The following is a 20122-nucleotide window of genomic DNA, read 5'->3' on the forward strand; positions in this document are numbered from 1 at the left end:
CCTACCTTGTCCCTTGGATCCCTCTCTCAACTTTCTATTTTCCCAGAAAATTCATACCACGCCCTTACCGGTTGCTTTTTTTTTTCTTTCTTTCTTTACATATCTGACCGTACACAGCATTTTCCGGCCGGGAATATTCCAGTACCATACAGAAAAGAGGACGATCACAATCCCATATTGCAAAAGGTAAATCTGGGAATTATCATGAACATTGCAAATTGCAATTTCAGTTACATATAATGTATTAGAAATTTAGGAATATATATATATAATTTCCGACGAAAAATATGTATTACATGCTCCATTGGTCCAAGTCGTCGATGCTCATAGTATAATCAAACACCAACTAATATTCTTGATATAAAACATTGAAATTTCAAAACGAAAAAGTTAACAGCACTAGGGAGATTCAACTTGTTAATCACAAGGCGAATTCTTTGACTTGTTTCAAATCTCCATTGTATGTTCAATGGAATCTCACTTATTATCAGTACTAATCACCCACTTGAGAAAAAAAACGAGCTTGGTGACGACCATGAAGACGCCGTTGCATTATATGGTCTTTGCCTAAAATAATCCAATGACATTCGTGGAGGAGAAACTGCCACTGTTACTGATGAGGAGGACTGAACTCCAGAATCCGGCAGTGGTACTGGTGACCCTATTAATATAACCAAAATAAAACAGCACATGTAACGCCAACAAGTAACCTAAAAAAAAAGTATCTTTACAAAGTGAATCTTTCTGAAAAGGATTGTACTCGGGTGGTTATCAGAGGAATTGCGGCAATTTTCAAACTTCACGTGGTTTTCTTTATTATTGGGTTGATGTTGTTGCTGCTGTTGACATTTTCGCCTTCGACGATTATGATCGGCTAATCTCTTCCGGCAGCTACGTTTTCCATTGTCGAACTCTGATAGAAGATGGAATCTGTACGAAACAACCAACGTTAATGAAGCTAAGCATTGATTGCGGTTATTATTAGGCTTAGCTGTTTCTATACCAACGACAATCTTTACTCTGATAATATAATTGTTGGGGCACTATGGTCAGCTCAATCATCATCCATAAAATAACATGAGATATAAACACTACAAGCAGAAACAAATGATGAGTCCACGAAAACTGGAACCAGTACAATGTTAAAATATGAATGCATGCGAATGGTGTTTCTGTATTCTAGCACAATTAAATGTAATGTTTCAGCTAATACACAACAACGATAAAATCCTACCCTAATAAGTAGCACAGAAAACGGTACGTAAATGGAAAGAACACGTAGCTTTTACGGACACATATACCCTCGGGATCACCCCATGTACGGGTAGCCAATCATGGCCTTCACAGACATCTACAAGGGTACTTATGTCATTCCAATCACCATCACTATTCACTATTGATTATTACTAGTTCAAAAATGGGAAGTGGCATTTTGGTAAAATTTCCCAACCTGCTGCACTGCTGGCAGAATCGTTGAGTCAAGCCGGCGGCGATGACGGTGGAGGCCTTTGAATGGAACTCGCAGACTTTATGTCGGCGATGATAGTGCTTAGCATTGCTAAGATCGGCATTGCAACCCTCGGCTTGGCATCTAGGGGAGTTGGTCGAACTGGGATCTCCCGGTCTAGACCTGCGATAAAGCCGGTTCACAAAGTCATCCTCAGCAGAGGAAAAATACGTACGGCCACCTAAGTTGAGACCAATCCTTGGTGTAAAGTCGACAGCTCTGGGCACTTGCTCAGTCTTGGGAACCAGAAAATAACCGCCTTCACTCCCTCCGGTGCCGGAAACAGGATCCAGGGAGAGCAAAGAAGAGTGGGGTGCAGAGTAAACAGACGTGCCGGAGTAGGTGCGTGGGTCGTACAGGGAGTGTAGATAGGTGTGGGGCTGGGAATGAGTATTATGATGAGTTTGATCTTGGTTAGGGTTATGGAAAGGGTTTTGGTGACCAAAAACAGCGTTTTGCTGGTGGGAAAAGAGAGTTTCGTTGAAAGATTGCTGCTGGGTCGCGGCGTTGGTAGCATAGTGATCGAAAATCTGACGATTTGGGTCGGGTTCCTGGTTAGGGTCTTCACCTGATAATATTATCGCTGTGGGATTTCCCCATTCATAATCCAACATTTTTGTCCGAGTTTGCAAAGATAAAAAACAACCCTTTGTCTTCCCTTGTTCCGGCGAGGTTAAGGGAACGTTTTGTTTGTCGGTACGATTGCAACTAATGGTCTGTCAACAACAAAGAATAAAAATGAAAAGATGGAAATGTGTCAGCTTATATATACACAATAGATGATTCAAAAGAAAAAAGAAGAGATAAAAAAGTGGTTTTGGGGATTTAAAAGGTTGGGTTTTTATAAAGAGTTCCATGAGGAGAGGGGATATGTCGGCGTTGAAGGTGGTTATAGAGATAACCTTGCCGTGTTACAAGCAGTGGGTGGAATTTTCGGAAACCTACCTCAACTTGTTATTCCCAAGGATGGAGTTCTACAGTTGAGCTCTCGACTGCTTTTTCGGAAACGTTCATGAGGCCCCCTCTCTACTGTTTTAAAGCTCGCTCATTTTCTTTTAGTGTTGAGCTTACAGCACATTGTTTTAAAATACCAACTATCTCTCTCTCTCTCCGTCTGTTTGTCTCTAAAAAGCCAAGTTTGGTTTAGCCCTTTCTGTCTCTCTCTTTCTCTACAGTCAGTATGCAAGAACCTGGGTAATTAGGCGGCTTGTGCAGAGGGGATTGATGAGTTTGTGGAGAGGAAATTACGGTTTAACCCAGACGATGGTGATGGGTGGGGGCACAATGAAATTCAGTGTAAAAAGGTTGGGAAATGGGGTTGGCTTTGGCTTAATCCGTAGTGATTTCCTTTCCTAGTCCAACTAGTTAGGAAATTCAGTCTGAATACAGTAATGCTAATGACCGTGTGTGTTGTCAGCTTCCTTTCCTGCTGTGTAATGCCAAGAGATGCTAATTAAAACTGAATGGTCCCACTTACCTCTGTCTGTTTGATCAATTGCCCAGAAAAATTATCATCATTCCTACTCTTTCTACTTGTTCGGTTAATCTCTATCGGTATCAATATTTTTTTTTAAATTTAAAACAAAATGCAGACGAACCAACAGCTGGAATGTAATTAGTTTGATATCTGTGGAATTTAAACAAGTGTTTTCCTTTTTGCTTTTACCTTGGACGTGAGCACAAAGGAACAAATGGACGAGGATTTGGATCAATACTTGTATTTTATTATCGGTGATGGGACTTCTATGTTTAACGGCTTCTTTCACTTTGTGGTATGAGACAAGAAACGAAAATGATTTGTATTCTAGGTATAATTTTAGATTAAGGTCCTAATCTAATTAACAGTCGTATCATAATGATATTAAAACTTAAAAAGTTATTAATACAACACTAAAGAAATCACATCATGACTTTTGCAATCTTAAATTGTTACGTAATATTACAATAAATTACACTGTAACATACTTTTAACTTGTTTGAAACATGATATCACCTAAGAAGAAAAGCATTGGCATATTGTGGTTAGCTAATATCTAGGATGTCAAGTGAGAGGAGATGGATGTTGGTTCATACAAATATAGGAACACCACTTCTTATGTTCATTGAAACGAGGAAAACGACCGCTCAAAATATTGTTTGAACTCAAACATGTTAGAAGACATCTTTGTCGATGGAGCTGTGGTTTAAACTTTTAAAACCCATCGTCCCTTAATTCTCTATTAATCGCCACTTTAGGGCTTCCCCGCCCATTTACTGGGAAAAATGATTTTTCCATATAAGATATTCACCATATTATTTCCTGAACTAGAATCCTTGCTACAGTGTCAACATAAAGACGCCAGAATTACCATGTGATTTCATTTTTTTCAGTTGCGTCTTTAGTTTTGTAGAGATACAAAAAAAATGGTGAAGACACGCTGCATTCCTAGGATCTCCAGAAGTCGAGTGGGACACCAGGCGTCTTCACCTAGCTACAGTAGCATTCACTCTATCTTGAAAAATAATTCTGGTATTGGATTATTTTGGGAATTCTTCTTCCTTGGAGGACTATCTCAGCCATTTTGCCTCACTTTAGTGTGCCTAAATTCGTAATGTACGGAACCCTATCGTCTAATCAATTGAAAGTGGTTGAATGAGGGATAGATACAGCATTTGTTGTAAGAGGCCGGGAGCTTTTCGCATACTTAATGATTCTTGCCATGTATCATGTCACGTAAACGTCATTCTGATGCTTTCCTTTAGCTTTTTTAAATTCCCCTTTCTTTCTCTGCCTTCAAACCCCACTTGTTCTTTATTAACTTCAGCGTCGATTAATATTCGTCTGATTACACAACTTCGTCTGAAAACTACACTAAAGTATGTTCTAAATATGCATTTGTTTTAAATGTAATGAAGGCGAAGATTCAGCTGTATAAGATAAAAAGAAGGCCAACAGTAAGCATAAAACCCAAGTACATAACTACCCGTCAGGCGCACCCATTAACAAAAATACTCAGAATGATTGCTGCAAATTTGCAATGCAAAAGGATTAGAGACGGTGAAGAAAATAAAAATAGAAAATAAAAAGAATTAATGCGGAGAGAGGGGGGAGATAACAGTCCAAAAGGAAGAGTACAATGATCATCTGGCAGCATTTGGTGAAAGCCTGACATAGACGTTGACTCTTTTGTACGGAATTCCAGAGAACTTTTTTATTATTATATTAATTCTGTTTATGAGTTGAATATGAAAAAATTAGCTGATCCTATTCTCATATATAATGGGGTGAAGGTAGGTAATATAGTAGGTTACCCCTAACGTCAGGTTGAGAGTAACTTCCGTGGAAGACCTCTGACAGTCATAATTATGAATTGTCTACCGTGAGACTCGATCTCACGACCATAAAATTAAAAACCTTACGCTCTCCCAACTGAGTTGGAGTGACAATTCTTTTGGATACCTCAAACCTCAGTTAATTAAAAAAGCTGCATGCAAGCAACTGCCACTTAAGATTAAAGTGGTTGTTAATGGGTTTGGAGTTTTCAAATTAAATTTAAGATTAAAATAACGTGAATTTATTTAAAAATTCTAATAGTTTGTAATTTCGAATATAGTTAAAATTCATTAAAAAAAAGTAACAAATGGGTGGCATAGTCTTTGGTTTGACAAGTGACATCTCTTCAACTACCAACCCAGCTAGCAAACAGAAGATACAAAACGACAACAATAATGCAAATATATGAATCATGGTAGTACTCGATATGATTAAGTTAAGCACGTTGTTATTCGATTAATCATAAAACGAATATTCAGTCTCTGATCAACAAAACCAGCTTCTATATAAGTAGCAATGTTGAGTCCAAAAGAGTACCTTTCCTTGGTTTAATTGCATCACCCAGATCTCAACAAATCTGAAACAATGCAGAAGAGCATAGTTGAAAAAAGAGGCATAGACAAGAAGATGATGGTTGGGGTAAAACGCAACCACTTTTTTTGTTTTTGTTGGTGGTGGGCTGGGCAAGGACCACATGAACACAACAACATTGTTCAAGTTACGAAACTTCACAAGCTTATATCCGAATGCACCCTCATCACTATAATAACAAGGCATGGAACCAGGAGCTATTAGCCACCACCAAATTACAACACCCACCTAATGATATCAAATCTTCCATTCATACTAGTTCCAAATTCAATCCTTTTTTTTAACTTGTCAAAAAGGAATATTTCCCTCCACCATATTCCTTGTCTACTACCATTCGCAAAGATAAAAAGGAATCCTTCGCCTATAATTTCCAAACTCAGTTATATTTGGGAATAACCGTTTTGGATTTCAATTGCTTTTTTCTATTCGAGTGAATGGTCTTAATGTAGATCTGCTTAGCCCAGACACATGCTCAATAAACCAAAATATCCAACTAACAATTGACCATTGTCCTTCATCACATGTAACTGGGTAAGAGTAACTATTAATGCTGGGCTGAATCCGTCACAATACACTCCCATGTTCCCTGAATTAAAGACCCAAAACTATCTAATTCCGTTAAAGAATGTAGAGGAAGCATAGTTAATGGTGATATATATATATATGTATCAGATTGAGCAACTACCTTAGGAGTCCCAAGACCCCAATTGGTGGGAGCATGGTTGACATTTGAGTAATTAGTTGACAAGTGATTGCCCCATATGATTTCGATCTTCACCTTACTCGCATGAATCTTTAGCCTCTCACAGAGTTGGCCTAGTGCTCTGGATCGAAGGTGCAAATTCTTTCAAGATAAGGGCATTGGTATTTACTGGATTGGCAACAACTAGCACCCGCTTGGAAAACGCAAACACGATAAAAGGAAGCAACATATATGTTCGAGTTTGTGATAGAAATCCCATTCAAAAAGTTTGTTAGTAACCCATTTGATGAAAAAACAAAATTAAGTGGAGACTCTTGTTATAATATATTGGATATATTTCCACCCGATGATCCAAAGACAGCCCAGCTTCAGCTTATATGGGAATTTATTGCTTATATATGCTTACATAATATGCCTTCATGGAGTTTGAGGGAAATTCATGTATTTATTAAAAGAAGATAACATGTAAATGATCTTCTCGTGTTATTCTTTCAGCACCATTTAATTAAGTGCATGTCTACACTTTAGGTGCAAAAGATCAACTACTATTGGTCCATTGCCCAAAATGACTAGATAACACCTCTGTATTGAAACTGTAGTGTAAAAGAGCATTAAAAGATTATTGCGTAGAGAAAAGACTGGCAGAATGGAGCGAAATAGAGGGAGAAGAGTTTATCGGGTCGGTTTCTAACCTGGATCACAAGAATGTACCCATCCTCTTCAGCTCCTTTGGGGACAAAAATAGGCTCACAAATGAATCTACGAGCCCCTGCAGACCATGTACTGGCTCACAAATTCAGCTTCACTACCATATCAAATGGAAAATGGGAAAATGCTTGCCTTGTACCTGATGAAGTTGATGCATAAATGTATGCATTCTTTTTGCCTGAAAACTCTAGCTTTATAACGGGCAAAACCCGAATGCTTGTTCCATTCATTCAAGTTCTCCATTAAAAATTCTTGGCAGTTGCCATTAGAGTCCAGGTTTTTTGACACCTGAACAAGGTGAGGTACTAACAGTTCATCACCTTGTTTTACATTCATTTTTGAGGGATCTAGTGGACCACTTTTCCAATTATATCCTATCAAAATACCAGTATATAACATGCTTCAGTATTATGTAAGACTTGAAAGTATTGTCCATAACTTCTGGGGGGGGGGGGACACACACTTGCACAAATAAATTTTGGAAATTGAACTTTGATAGAAAGAAGCAAAAGCTTGGATTTGAATCTCTGAATTACAATCAATTCCTTGACATCAAAGGCGTTGCCAACATGCAGCAGCCACTTCCGAGACGGAGCTTAATTCGACTGGCACTATCCAATCTCGCTGATTTATCGGCTTGAAAGCAGGTAAATGGGAGATGTGGACTTGCTTTGGGTTCACTGACAATGCGGAGATCATTGGTGATAACCCAGATACTGCTGTCATTGATACTGCATTTAAATTTAACACATAACTAGCATGTAGTAATTCTTCTTTTCTGTCAACAAAATTATAAATCTGGTTTGCAGTTGATCATTACCAATAACATCATGCTTGATGCGGTTTACAAACAGTATGTAACGAGTATCGGTAAAGGCCACGTGGCATGTGCCGACTTTTACAAGATTTGGTAGGTACGTAGAATGCACAAACATCAATATATATATGCTGAGTTCCAATCCCTGTACTAATATTGACTGAAACAGCATGATAATTAAGCTTGTTTCATGAGTTCCAAGCAGTTACTTTACCTTTCTTCTTTATATCTCTATACGTCTTTCTCCCTCATTTCTGAATATGAATGATAGTGGCAGTGTTTTCCAATCTTATTCTTTTAGAATCTTTATTCGTTTTTGCGGTCGACCCAATTAAGCCGGGGCCGGGTAAAAGAGGATCATACGTCCTGACCGTCCTTAAAAGTATGAAAAGATAGTTGACCGTTTTTATCCCTTTACGTACCTTTTGATTTGGTCCATTTGTTCATGGTAAATGGAAGATAATCATACAAGTAAAGCTGCTATTTTCTAAATTTGCCAAATCATTAGGGTGCTGTTCAGTTGTGGATGTAGAGCTTTGGGATGTCTATGTGGGATTATGTGTTGCTTGAGGTATGAATATGCGGAACATTGAGGTTAAAACGGACTGTAATCGGTGTTCGATCTCCTTCGACAAGGTGCAGCAATGAGTGGTGTCTCACTGATGGTCCCTCATATCGTTGCCATGCTTGATTGTAGCTGGAATCTTCGTTTCAAATTCGGACTGGAAATCATGTAGCGGATATGATGGCCAAATTGGCATGGTCGCGTCCTTATGGCTACCTGATGAAGTTTTGGAACTGCTACATGGAGATTTGCATGAGTCTGTGCATGATGGAGGGTCTGGTAGCGTACTGCACAATGAAGGCTAGGTTGCCTCTTTAGTTTGTTCTTCCCTTTCATTCAAAAAAAAGTCAACCAATCCAAGAGAATTATTCACAAACGAAAACGAATACAAAGAGTAAGGTTTCTTTTTGTTTGTTTTTTTCTTTAAAATAAGAATATTTAAAAATATATATCTTCTTAATAAATTTAACATTTCAAAGTATAGAGTTTATGCACCTCCTATATTAGGCTTTACCTAAGTTTTACATTTAATATATTAAATAATATTTTAAAAAATAATTATACATATTCAATGACGGATTCAGAAATATTTTTTTAAGGTAAGCACATATATATTAATAATAGAAATTTTTTGTATGAGTTATGCACAAATAAATTTTCCGAGTGGACACCAATAATAAAATGAACAACTAATATAAAGAAATTCAGATTCTAAGATAAACACATACCCACCCTGAACAAACCTTACATCCGCCAATGTACATATTACTAATATAATTTATATATATCAATAAATTTCATGTATGTATATCTAATTTGCCCTTAAAATATTTTTATTCAATGATTTATTTGATTTAAGAGTGCCTTTGAAGAAATAGAATTCTAATGAAATGTAAAATTATCGGAGAAATAAAAATTAATAAGATTATTTAGTATATTTTTATAAAGTTTGCATTATTAAAAATTTAACATTACCGTATAAAATCAAACAATTCAATTTTTTTACAAATTTTAAATTTAATCTTAATCCTACCTACAGAGAAAAGATAAGAGGACTCTAGGAGAAGCAAGGAAAGTATTCCTAGTAAATCTAGAAACCATTACCTAAAAAATATGAGAGAATAAAATAATAATTTTTGAACAATTCTTGCCTAAGAGGAGTAAAATGAAAATTTTACTCCTAATAAGTATCAAACAAAATAGCCGAAGATTATTTTATATGACATGGTTTAAAAAGACGGTTGAAAACTAAACTAAAACTTCTTATTATCTGTCTACAGTTACGAAGTATTTCCCTTTCATAAACAAAGTTTTATATATAAAAATGAGCATAAGTTTTTTTATTAATAGTGTGAAATAAACATTTTCCACTTCAACAAGCTTTTGAAAATAGTACTTAAAAACTAACAAGTTAGGTTAAAAAAAAGAAGGGTTAATTACCCCATTCATACATGAACTATACCTAATTATTAGTTTCATACATAATGTTTAAAAATTCTCGATTACTTATATAATGTTTTCTTCGTTAACGGGTACACCCATTTATGTCACATAAGATGACGAAAAACCCTCTAACCTATAACAAAATGACGTGGTGAATTAAAAAAATATTTAATTTTTTTTTTCGAAATTTTTACCATTTCCCTCCCATTTTCCACGTAGATTAAACGGTCACCCTAAACCCCTATTTGATTTTAAACTGCATTTTTTCCGCGTGGATTAAACGGGTCTACTTTTTCACCTCTGTTCATCAGAGAGGACGTCTGTTCATCGGAGAGAAGTGTGCGAACTAAGGTTTTTACGCGATTACACACTTTGAATTCTTTAAACTGAGGTTTTAAACAATTAGGGTTATGGTTTCTACGGGAGAGCAAGGTTTCGTTGTAGGCGGGGGAAATTCTGTAATCTGAAAAGGGGTTTAATCTCTTCGTCTTCGCATCTGATTTGAGGTAAATACCCTTATCTAGATCATAACATCCCTTCAATGCCCCTGCATCTAGATCATAACATCATAATATCTCAATTGGGATAATATTTTTGGGAGGGCAAACAATCTAAGAGATTAGGAATTGAATTTCCTATTTATATAATTGAAAGCATAGATTTGAAGCTTTAACTAAATAACAGAAGAATCTGAATCCCTTTCGTTTATATTATTGTGATCTGTTGGGGGCAATTTTTTTTGAGAAAGTAGAAAGCCGCATCATATAACTACGGGTTCTAATGAAAGGAAAAATTACTAGACGGGAAGATAGACGTTGTTTCACTCTCTAACTTATTGGTCACCTTTTGTGAATGGATGTCCAATTAAATATGATCACATTAAGCTTTATTAAGCTCTACCTTCGATTTTGGTTTGATTGTTACCTATTTTTAGACATCTAGCATTCCAAAAAGATCACAACATTTAAAAACATGCGAAAAAAACCAGCAAATAAAACCAAGTAAAGAATCAAAACAAGGAACAGGGCATTGAGATAAAAAAAGAAAACCTCCAATTACCTCCAAGTAGAAAAGCCAGATATGAAACTATAACCCATGTGATCGTGACTAACATGGGAATACGAATCATGGGGAAAATGCTGTCACAGAAAAGGTAGCAAACACTTCAATGATTTAGGTGTAACACTAGGCAACACATTCAAAGGGAAGGGCCTACTGGAGTCAAACAGTATTCACAGTGTCTGAAAGGGAACGAAGTATGCAACCCAAACCTGCCCTCTCTGTCAGCTTCTCATGGATCCTAAGGCACTGATCACATGTAGGGCGATCTCCTGTTGACAATCCTCTATACAAATACCTGGATATAACATAACAGTCCTCACTTGTTATTAATTTGCTATATCAAATACATAAATACTGAGCATATGCTTCTCAAGCAAGCAATTGTTCTCCCAGAGCCATAACATGTCATCATGCAGCAACATTCAGTAGTGGGACTAAACAAACTAGTGAAAGTTTCACATACTAAACCTATTCTATTTGGAAATTCCAGAAGAAAAAAAAAGAAGTATCAAAAAAAGTTTTGCAAGCGTCATCAGCCGAAGGAACATCTAGACCTTTCTTTGCCACTATTTGATATCGATATTGATCAGAGCAACTATCAATCAGAAGATCAAAATGCAGTCAAAGTATCATACAAAACTCAAATCAGATTGTTTTTCAACCTCAATTGTTCCTAACATTCTAGCCAAATTGAGAGATCTTGTCACCAACACTGAACTCGAGTTTGTAGCAAAGACCCAACTCAAACAAAAAAAAAGGCCCTAAACAATTTCATATCTTTAATAAACCAAATAACATGGTTTCCTATCAAGCTTCTTATCAGTACAGTAGTTGTAAAAATATAATAAAACCATAACACCAGCTGCAACAATGAAAATACTGGAACTTCTGCTAGAAAATAGAGGGAGCTGTAAAGGGTAGGCAATTGGACTCCTTAGCAGAATAAAAATGAAGATAACATAAAGCTCCAAATAGGGAATAGAAAACAATCTATTACAAAGAGATCTTTGAACTAACCAGCATAATTGGGAATAAAACTAGCATGCCCTAATTTCCAATTACTAATTTCGACATACAATACAATCAAAATTAGGAATACGAAAAAAAGAAGAAAAAAAACTCACTTCATAAGAATATCATAGTACTCAGGATTCAAAGAAAAACACCAGCTCCAACAATGAAAATACTGGAAATTCTGCTAGAAAATAAAGGGAGCTGTACAGGGTTGGCAATTGGACTCCTTAGCAGAAATAAAAATGAAGATAGCATAAATCTCCAAACATGGAATACTATAGAAAACAATCTATTATGAAGAGATATTTGAACTAACCAGCATAATTGGGAATAAAACTAGCATGCCCTAATTTCCAATTACTAATTTTGAGATACAATACAATCAAAATTAGGAATACGAAAAAAAAACTCACTTCATAAGAATACCATGGTACTCAGGATCCAAAGAAAAAACACCAGCTCCAACAATGAAAGTACTGGAAATTCTGCTAGAAAATTGAGGGAGCTGTAAAGGGTACGCAATTGGACTCCTTAGCAGAAATAAAAATGAAGATAGCATAAAGCTCCAAAAAGGGAATAGAAAACAATCTATTATGAAGAGATCCTTGAACTAACCAGCATAACTGGGAATAAAACTAGCATGCCCGAATTTCCAATTACTACTTTTGAGATACAATACAATCAAAATTAGGAATACGGAAAAGAAAAGAAAAACTCACTTCATAAGAATATCATAGTACTCAGGATCCAAAGAAGAGAACATTCCTTCGACATCTTTTATAGCCATTAGCACAACTATCCAATTCGCCGACTGCAAATGCTCAAATCGGTGAGAAAAAGGATTAATTATTTATATATTTAAATAAAAAAAGAAATTAAACAAAAAAAATTCTTTTGGATCCAAAACCTTGCATCGCTCGTCACGTGTCATAGGAGGAGATCCCTATAGCTCGGTTTTAAGAGCTTCAACGGGCTTATTCCTGAGATAGGAAGAAATGAATCCCGCTTAATCAGTTCTTTTTTTAAAGGAGATTGATTTGATTCGATTAGAAATTCTTACTGTTTAAGTAAGCTCTCGATCTTTCTCGATTTGTGCTCGATTCTTGATATTATAGCCTCCACATTATCAGCTTCCACAAATTTCTCTGCTCCTGCCATCATCGCTGATTCACTCACTCCTCTAATCCAAAACCCGCGTTCGAGGAAGAAAACCCGCTTTTTATCCGACCAGCGTCGTCCGCACTATTGCGGATTAAGAAAATTTCGAGTGAATTTTATTTTGTTAAATCTACCGATTATTAAAATGAGAAAATAACCTTGACCGAAATTTTTTTATAATATACGATTTTGATCATTTTTTTTATTTGTCAAAATAACCAACAAAATCGTAATGCGATCTCTAATTCACAACGCGATCTCCAGCAAATCAGTTTCCAGATTCGCAACGCGACTTCAACTATCGCATTGCGATTTTCTAAATTCGCGTTACGATTTTCCAAATTTGCAATGTGAATATGTAAATCGCAACGCGATAATACATAATCGCAACGCGATTCTGACTATCGCAACGTGATAATACAAAATCGCAATGCGATTTTTAAAGCGCCATTAGTATCGCAACGCGTATTTTATTTTCAAATTCCAAACACGAATATTAATACATCCCGTAATCGTAACAATTAACTTAAAACCCTAAATCACAACTCAGTCCCATATCCATTCTCACTCTCTACGGCGACATCCGTCCCCATCTCCGACGAAATCCGTCCCCATCTCCGGCGAAATCTGTCTATCTCAATCTCTCAGAGCCACCCTCACAATCATTCACGATCAGAAATGGAAAATCAACCAAATCAACCACCGAGGGATAGTTTTTTTAATTATTTTTATTTAGAAATTTTTGCATTATTATTAGGTTTTTCATATTGAAATTGATGATAAGTTTACTGGTAATTTCAATAATAGATTAACCATTTCACTTAGATTGCTTATTAAATTCATTCGATTGCTGCCAATACTGCTAAATTGTTTAGTCTTTAACCCTGTAAAGTTAGTATTTGTCTTTGTTTTGTATTTTTGTTGAAGTAATGCAATTCATTCAAGTTTCAATTTTAGACAATGACTATTTGAAACCGAGGATCGCAACGCAAAATGAAAATCGCAACGATAGTTTAATTTACGTTGCGATAGTCATTTTCGTGTTGCGATTTTCATTTCGCGTTGCGATAGTCATTTTCGTATTGCGATTTTCATTTTCGTGTTGCGATTTTAAGTTTCAGAAACTATTATTCTTCTGCAAATTGAAACTTGAATGAATTGCATTACTTCAACCAAAAAACAAAGACAAATACGAAATTCACTGTGTTGTAAATTTAAGTTTGAAGAATAAACTACTATTATTCTTTATGTTTATTATTGTTTTTGGTATATCTTCACAGTGTAGTTTTTAATCTAACTTGGTATGTTTATTGTTTTTGTAGAACTTTTTTTCGGCTCAATTGACCTTAAGGAATAAAATAAGCCTAGTCACTACAATTGTGTCGAAGCTTTCACCTGTACAAAGAAAATTGTTTGAGGATACTTGCTTCGGGCCATGGCTGAAAGTACAACATCCGGGTGGAGATGCTATGTTGACCCATTTGTGGCTTCAGACCATGACTAGCGATCTACCCGAGAGTATAAAGCGTAGTAATGAAGAGATATGGTTTCATTTTCCACCGGCGTATACGTGTTTTGGGCGGGAGGAGTTTTGCTTAATCACTGGTCTACGCTTCGGACACGATGATGTAGGTCGATACACTAGTCATATTACCCGCCCATCATGGTTATCCCGGGTTTTTCCTGAGCTGTCAATGGAGAAGCCGAATTTACACGTCGACGACTTGACGAGATTATTGAATAAGAAATATGGTTTTACTCGGATGGATGACATCGATGTTGTCCAAGTATGCCTTTTAGTACTTTTGCATACCGGATTTTTAGGCAGATAGGCCAAACAACCTATTCCTAAGGACCTAATATTATTGGTAGAGGACCTAAATGCATGGAACCTGTTTCCGTGGGGTTCGTATCTATGGAAAGCTACCTGGAATAAGTTGTCGTCTGCCTTTGATGACTGCAAAAGTTTGCGTGGCGATGGTTCCAAATACACTTTGTCAGGCTTTATTTGGGCCTTTAAGGTAAGAATTTCTATATAATGTTTCTAAAATTATAATTAATTATTTAACAATTACTAATGTTTGTGTATTATATTGTTTTTGTAGATTTGGATATTTGAGGCTTTTCCCGACATGCAGACATATGCATTAAAAACTTCAAATGATATTCCTAGAGCTATTTCCTGAAAGAGGAAACGGAGGCTGTTGATTTGGGAAGAGTTACTACGGTATGCGATAATAAATGATGTAAGTTAACACAAATACTACCATATATAAACAAGTTATTACTAGTACACGTTTAACTTTGTTTGAGCTTTTATATTGTTAGGAAGCCAACACTCTATTACAGAGGCTGACACCCACAGAGGCTGAGCTTGCCACTGATTGGTGGCAAGCTAGTAAGCGTTTTTTTGATGGCACGGATGATGAGCAGCCTCCACTTCGAGAGCCATCACCTCACCCAGAGCCATCACCTGATCGACCACACGATATACCTCTACAACGAGAGCCATCACCTATTCCGTCACATCATCGAGCCTCTTCTCCACCATCACCTCATGATAGGCGACCGACAAAGATGCCACGACATTTATCTCACTGTTCTCCACCTTCACCTCTACGGGATGAGTTAGGGGAGTTACGTGATGAGGTCAATGCCTTGCGTGAGGAGGTCGGTACTTTACGTGATGACAATGGTGCATGGCGTGACGAGGTATCTACTTTACGTGGTGAGGTAGTGGCTCTACGTGAGATGGTAGCATCATTGCAGAATGAGGTTCATACTCTACGCAACGAGGTAAGTTTAAGATTTTTCATATTTAACTTGATTTACTCGTAATTTCACTTAGATTGCTTAGTAAATTCATTCGGTTGCTGCCAATACTGCTAAACAGTTCTAAAATAACCCTGTGAAGTTAGTATTTGTCTTTGTTTTGTCTTTTGGTTAAAGTAATGCAATCCATTCAAGTTTCAATTTGCATAAGAAGAATAGTCGCAACACGAAACTTAAAAATCGCAACGCGAAAATGACTATCGCAACGCGGAAATGACTATCGCAACGCGAATTTGACTATCGCAACGGGATAATCGCAATGCGAAATAAAAATCGCAATGCGAAACCAAAATCGCAACGCGAAACTAAATTCACGCTGTGATAGTCATTTTCGCATTGCGATTTTCGCGTTGCGATAGTCAAATTCGCGTTGCGATAGTCATTTCCGCGTTGCGATTTAAGTTTCGTGTTGCGATTTTAAGTTTCAGAAACTATTCTTCTTCTGTAAATTGAAACTTGAATGGATTGCATTACTTCAGCCAAAAGACAAAGACAAATACTAACTTCACAGTGTTGCAAATTTAAGTTTCAAGAATAAACTACTACTCTTTATGTTGTCCTTGAACATGCACTAAACCTATATATTGTCCTTTTAAATGTTTATAAGTGCTTACTTCCTGAATATTATCTGATGCATTTTTTGAACTATGATAGAATAATCACTTGGGTGAATACCGTGCAAGTTTGAAACATATTTGTCTTTGTTTTCACTGTTTAATATCATGTCTGTTTATTTACTGATTTATGTATTAATTTATTTTTAGCGGCCCGATAAGGTGGATGCTTTACGTTGGGTTTTTCTTGCATGACGAGGTTCACGCATCAGACGGCGTGCACGTTCCATTACGTCTCCGTTCACCCCAATAGTGAGAAGACTCCGTAAGAAGAAGCCTGACTTACATGTCATCGTTTAAGAGCCTCTCCTATCGTTCAAGAGGCCTTTATCATCCCTCAAGAGTCTCCTCCCACCGTTCAAGAGGCCCCTATCATCGTTGAAGAGGTCCCTCCCATCATTCAAGAGCCTGATTCATACGGCGTAATATGTCGAATTATTGAGAAACCCCCTCACGTGCCGGACATGATGGATGACTGTTGGCTTTCGTATGAGTTACCGGCCAATACCATTCCGACAGATGAAGTGGAGAGGAGACAACTACCGGAAACAATTCTGGATAATACCCTTTGGGCTAAGACCGCAGTTGATTTTTATCTATATGAGAGGAGCCAAGGGTGTTACGCTTACATATACAAACTCAACGATGATATGCATTTGTTGATTGATCGGTCTTGGTGGGGTGTGTTATTAGGGGTTGAAGACAAAGGCTATTTCGATGGGGGGTAAGTCTTATATTTCTTCTTATATTTCATTTTGATTAATTTTTTTAAAATTTATGTAATTCACTAATATATGTCTTTTTTTGTAAAACAACATATTGATGCATGGGTGTCACGTCTTCTAATAGTAAGGAAATTGAAGAAAAATAAAAAAAAAATACGCGATATACAATTATGCCGATGTTTTTTCACGTAGTTCACTTGAAGAATCAACGACAGGAATCATATGTGTTGGCTAATGGACAAGCTAAACTTTATCCTGTATGGTGGGAGGTCGATAAGGTTAGTATTTATTTATTTTAAATATTTTAAAGGTGTTCATAAATAAGTGCGCAATTTGAATTATTACTTATGATTACAGGTGTTTATCCCTATTTTGGAACGTACTCATTGGCTTCTCGTCGAGCTTCAGCTCCCATTCCTGAAGACAATAGTATATGACAACATGATAAATTACATATCATTGTCTGATTTAAGAGATATTATTAAGGGATGGAGCTCTCATTTGGCTAAATTCTTGGATGCGATTAATTATTGGACTTATTCTGGAAACAAGAAGCCAAAGAAGTTCAATGTTACAGTTATCAGAGACGAGACCGCGCCACAATAAACGCAAGAAGGCAGAGGGGATTGTGGTCCTCTCGTATGCATGTGCTTGGAGCATTTGACGACAGGAAGTACACAATTTCTACCTCCCACCGATAGAGATAGAGGTGCAGTAGGCTTGTGGTTTCGGTATTTTATGGCTAGAGCGATATATGCGAGACGATGCCTACCCGCATCTGCGTTATGAAAGTGTCCACAAACAATTTGTAAGTCAAATGCAAGTGTTGTTAAGTACCTAGAATTCAATAATAATTTATTGTTTGTTGGTTTTAGATGTGTAGAAAGTGTTGTTTGAGCAAATGTTTGGTTTCTGCAGGTTAATCCTGAAGTGAGCTGCGTGAAATTGATGTATGGGTGCATAAACAACTGTCTGGGGTACAATTTTTTTTATTGTTTAATTGATTCTTAAAAGTCTGATTTATTTAATTGATGAGGAAAATAAGAATTATTAGCATTTTTTGCTTGTTTAATTGATTTGTAAAAATTGATTTGTTTAATATTGATGTGTAAATAATTCTTATTTGTGCTTGTTTAATTGATTTGTAAAAGTTGGTTTGTAAAAGTTGATTTGTTTAATTGATGTGTAAATAATTCTTATTTGTGCTTATTTAATTGATTGAAATGTAAAAGTTGATTTGTTGATTTTAATTTGTATCATATTGAAGGCAAAAGACTTGTTGAAGGTACACTTTCGCAACGCTAAACTCAAAATCGCAATGCGAAAGCCAAAATCGCAACGCGAAAGTTAATTCGCTTTGCGATAGTCTAATACGCTTTGCGATTTTCTCGTTGCGATAGTCAAATTCCCGTTGCAATAGTCAAATTCGAGTTGCGATAGCCAAATTCGCATTGCGATTTTTGTGTTACGATAGTCAAATTCGCGTTGCAATTTTTGAGTTGCGATAATCAAATTCGCGTTGCGATAGTTAAATTCGCGTTGCGATATTCAAATGAATGTGTAATAAGTGATAACAACTGAACAAATCATATCGATGTTCAAACTCAAGTTACTAATACATGCCTAACTGAAAATGTTAAAAGTTTACACATAAAATACACATAATAGTCAAATTCGCGTTGCGATAATCAAATGAATGTGTAATAAGTGATAACAACTTAACAGATCATAGCAATACTCAAACTCAAGTTACTAATACATGCCTAACTGAAAATGTTAAAAGTTTACACATAAAATACACATAATACAACGTTTGCATTTAAAAATCACCTAAGTTAATAGTCCCAAAAGGTGAAGCCGGTTGTGATTGGGATTTTGATTTTGATTGCGATTTTGATTGCCTTTTTCTTGGCACCATATGAGCTTTGGATTTTGATGAGGATCCATATTTTGGTAGAGGAAAAGATGATTGTGATGGCATTGGTGAACCACATGTCAACCTTGTATGACCACTTTCCTTGCACCGACTACATGTCGATCTCTTCTTCTCTTCACCCTTAGACGGTATACGATCGTGACTTTTTGGTCGGCCAGGTAGCCTTCTATCCATGGCTGGTGGCAAAACTGTTTGTAAGTCATCTGGTATGTCCCACTCAGAAGGATATGGAATAGGGTAGATAATCTCGGCATAAGTCTGTCGATATACTTCTGTAGTGTAGCAATCCATAGTGTGTGCGCTTGAATCATCTTGGTTTAGATGAATATCAACTTTTATAACATGGCCACATGGATAACCAGATGTTTGCCATTTCATACAACTACACGCCTTTGCATTTAGATCGACAAGCTCATTTAAGTTATTATCCAGTACTTCAAACAAAGTGTTTGAACATGGTTCAACTCTCCATGACGTTGACTTCACAACACATTTCGTTATCTTTTTTTTTTCAGTCCATGTTGTAACACGATGTTTCAATGTTCCTGTAAATTTAAATAAATAATACTTAGTAAAATATATGATAAGTTACGAATTTAAAGAAATAATACATGCATGGTTTCTTTTCTTGTAGTACCACTGTTGAATAGAGGCTCGAAAAAACTCCATTAACATAGTAATGGGTAATTTCCGGGAATGACGACTTAGAGCGTTGATTGATTCTGCACTATTAGACGCCATGAAACCATATCTTGTTCCAAGTTGATGTATTCTTCACCATCTTTCAAACCCAACATCTTCTAGTGTTTAAGCACACTGAGGCAAAACACGTCTTAAACAATTTATATGCTTATTAAAATCTATTTCCCGATAAGCTTTTACAGCCTTCCAGTATGTCCATTTGTATTTTTTATATTAGCATACCTTGATTTTAGATTTATATACAAATGAACACCACAAAGTCCATGTAAAGCATCTGGGAAACACCTTCTAACAGCGTTGTCAATTGAGTTTACCCTATCAGATATGATTATCAGATTGCTAATAGGACCTATGCAATCCCTAAGATACCCCATAAACCATGTCCATGAATCAGAGGTTTCAGATTTTCCAACCCCGTAAGCTATTGGAAGT

General features: G+C 36.4%; 1 protein-coding gene and 1 pseudogene across 1 annotated transcript; both read right to left on the reverse strand.

Moving 5' to 3' along the window:
- Positions 1–304: 304 nt before the first annotated feature.
- Positions 305–2550, reverse strand: LOC120217154 (squamosa promoter-binding-like protein 8). Its single transcript, XM_039214363.1, has 4 exons — positions 2453–2550; positions 1451–2223; positions 761–930; positions 305–661 (listed from the first exon to the last, which is right to left on the reverse strand). The coding sequence occupies exons 2-4, from the start codon at positions 2119–2121 to the stop codon at positions 498–500; spliced, it is 1005 nt and encodes a 334-aa protein (XP_039070294.1). The 5' UTR covers positions 2122–2223; positions 2453–2550; the 3' UTR covers positions 305–497.
- Positions 2551–9729: 7179 nt separating this feature from the next.
- Positions 9730–12933, reverse strand: LOC120217141 (annotated as a pseudogene).
- Between the last annotated feature and the right edge of the window lie 7189 nt (positions 12934–20122).

Source organism: Hibiscus syriacus, unplaced genomic scaffold (genome assembly GCF_006381635.1).
Source record: "Hibiscus syriacus cultivar Baekdansim isolate YM2019G1 unplaced genomic scaffold, ASM638163v2 tig00110185_pilon, whole genome shotgun sequence".
NCBI lineage: Eukaryota > Viridiplantae > Streptophyta > Magnoliopsida > Malvales > Malvaceae > Hibiscus > Hibiscus syriacus.

Coding starts and splice junctions, on each gene's coding strand:
- LOC120217154 (XM_039214363.1), bottom strand. CDS start 2,121: ATGTTGGATTATGAATGGGGAAATCCCACAGCGATAATATTATCAGGT. Junction 931..1,450: donor TTCTGCCAGCAGTGCAGCAG/GTTGGGAAATTT, acceptor TGTTTCGTACAG/ATTCCATCTTCTATCAGAGT. Junction 662..760: donor TTCCTCTGATAACCACCCGA/GTACAATCCTTT, acceptor TTATATTAATAG/GGTCACCAGTACCACTGCCG.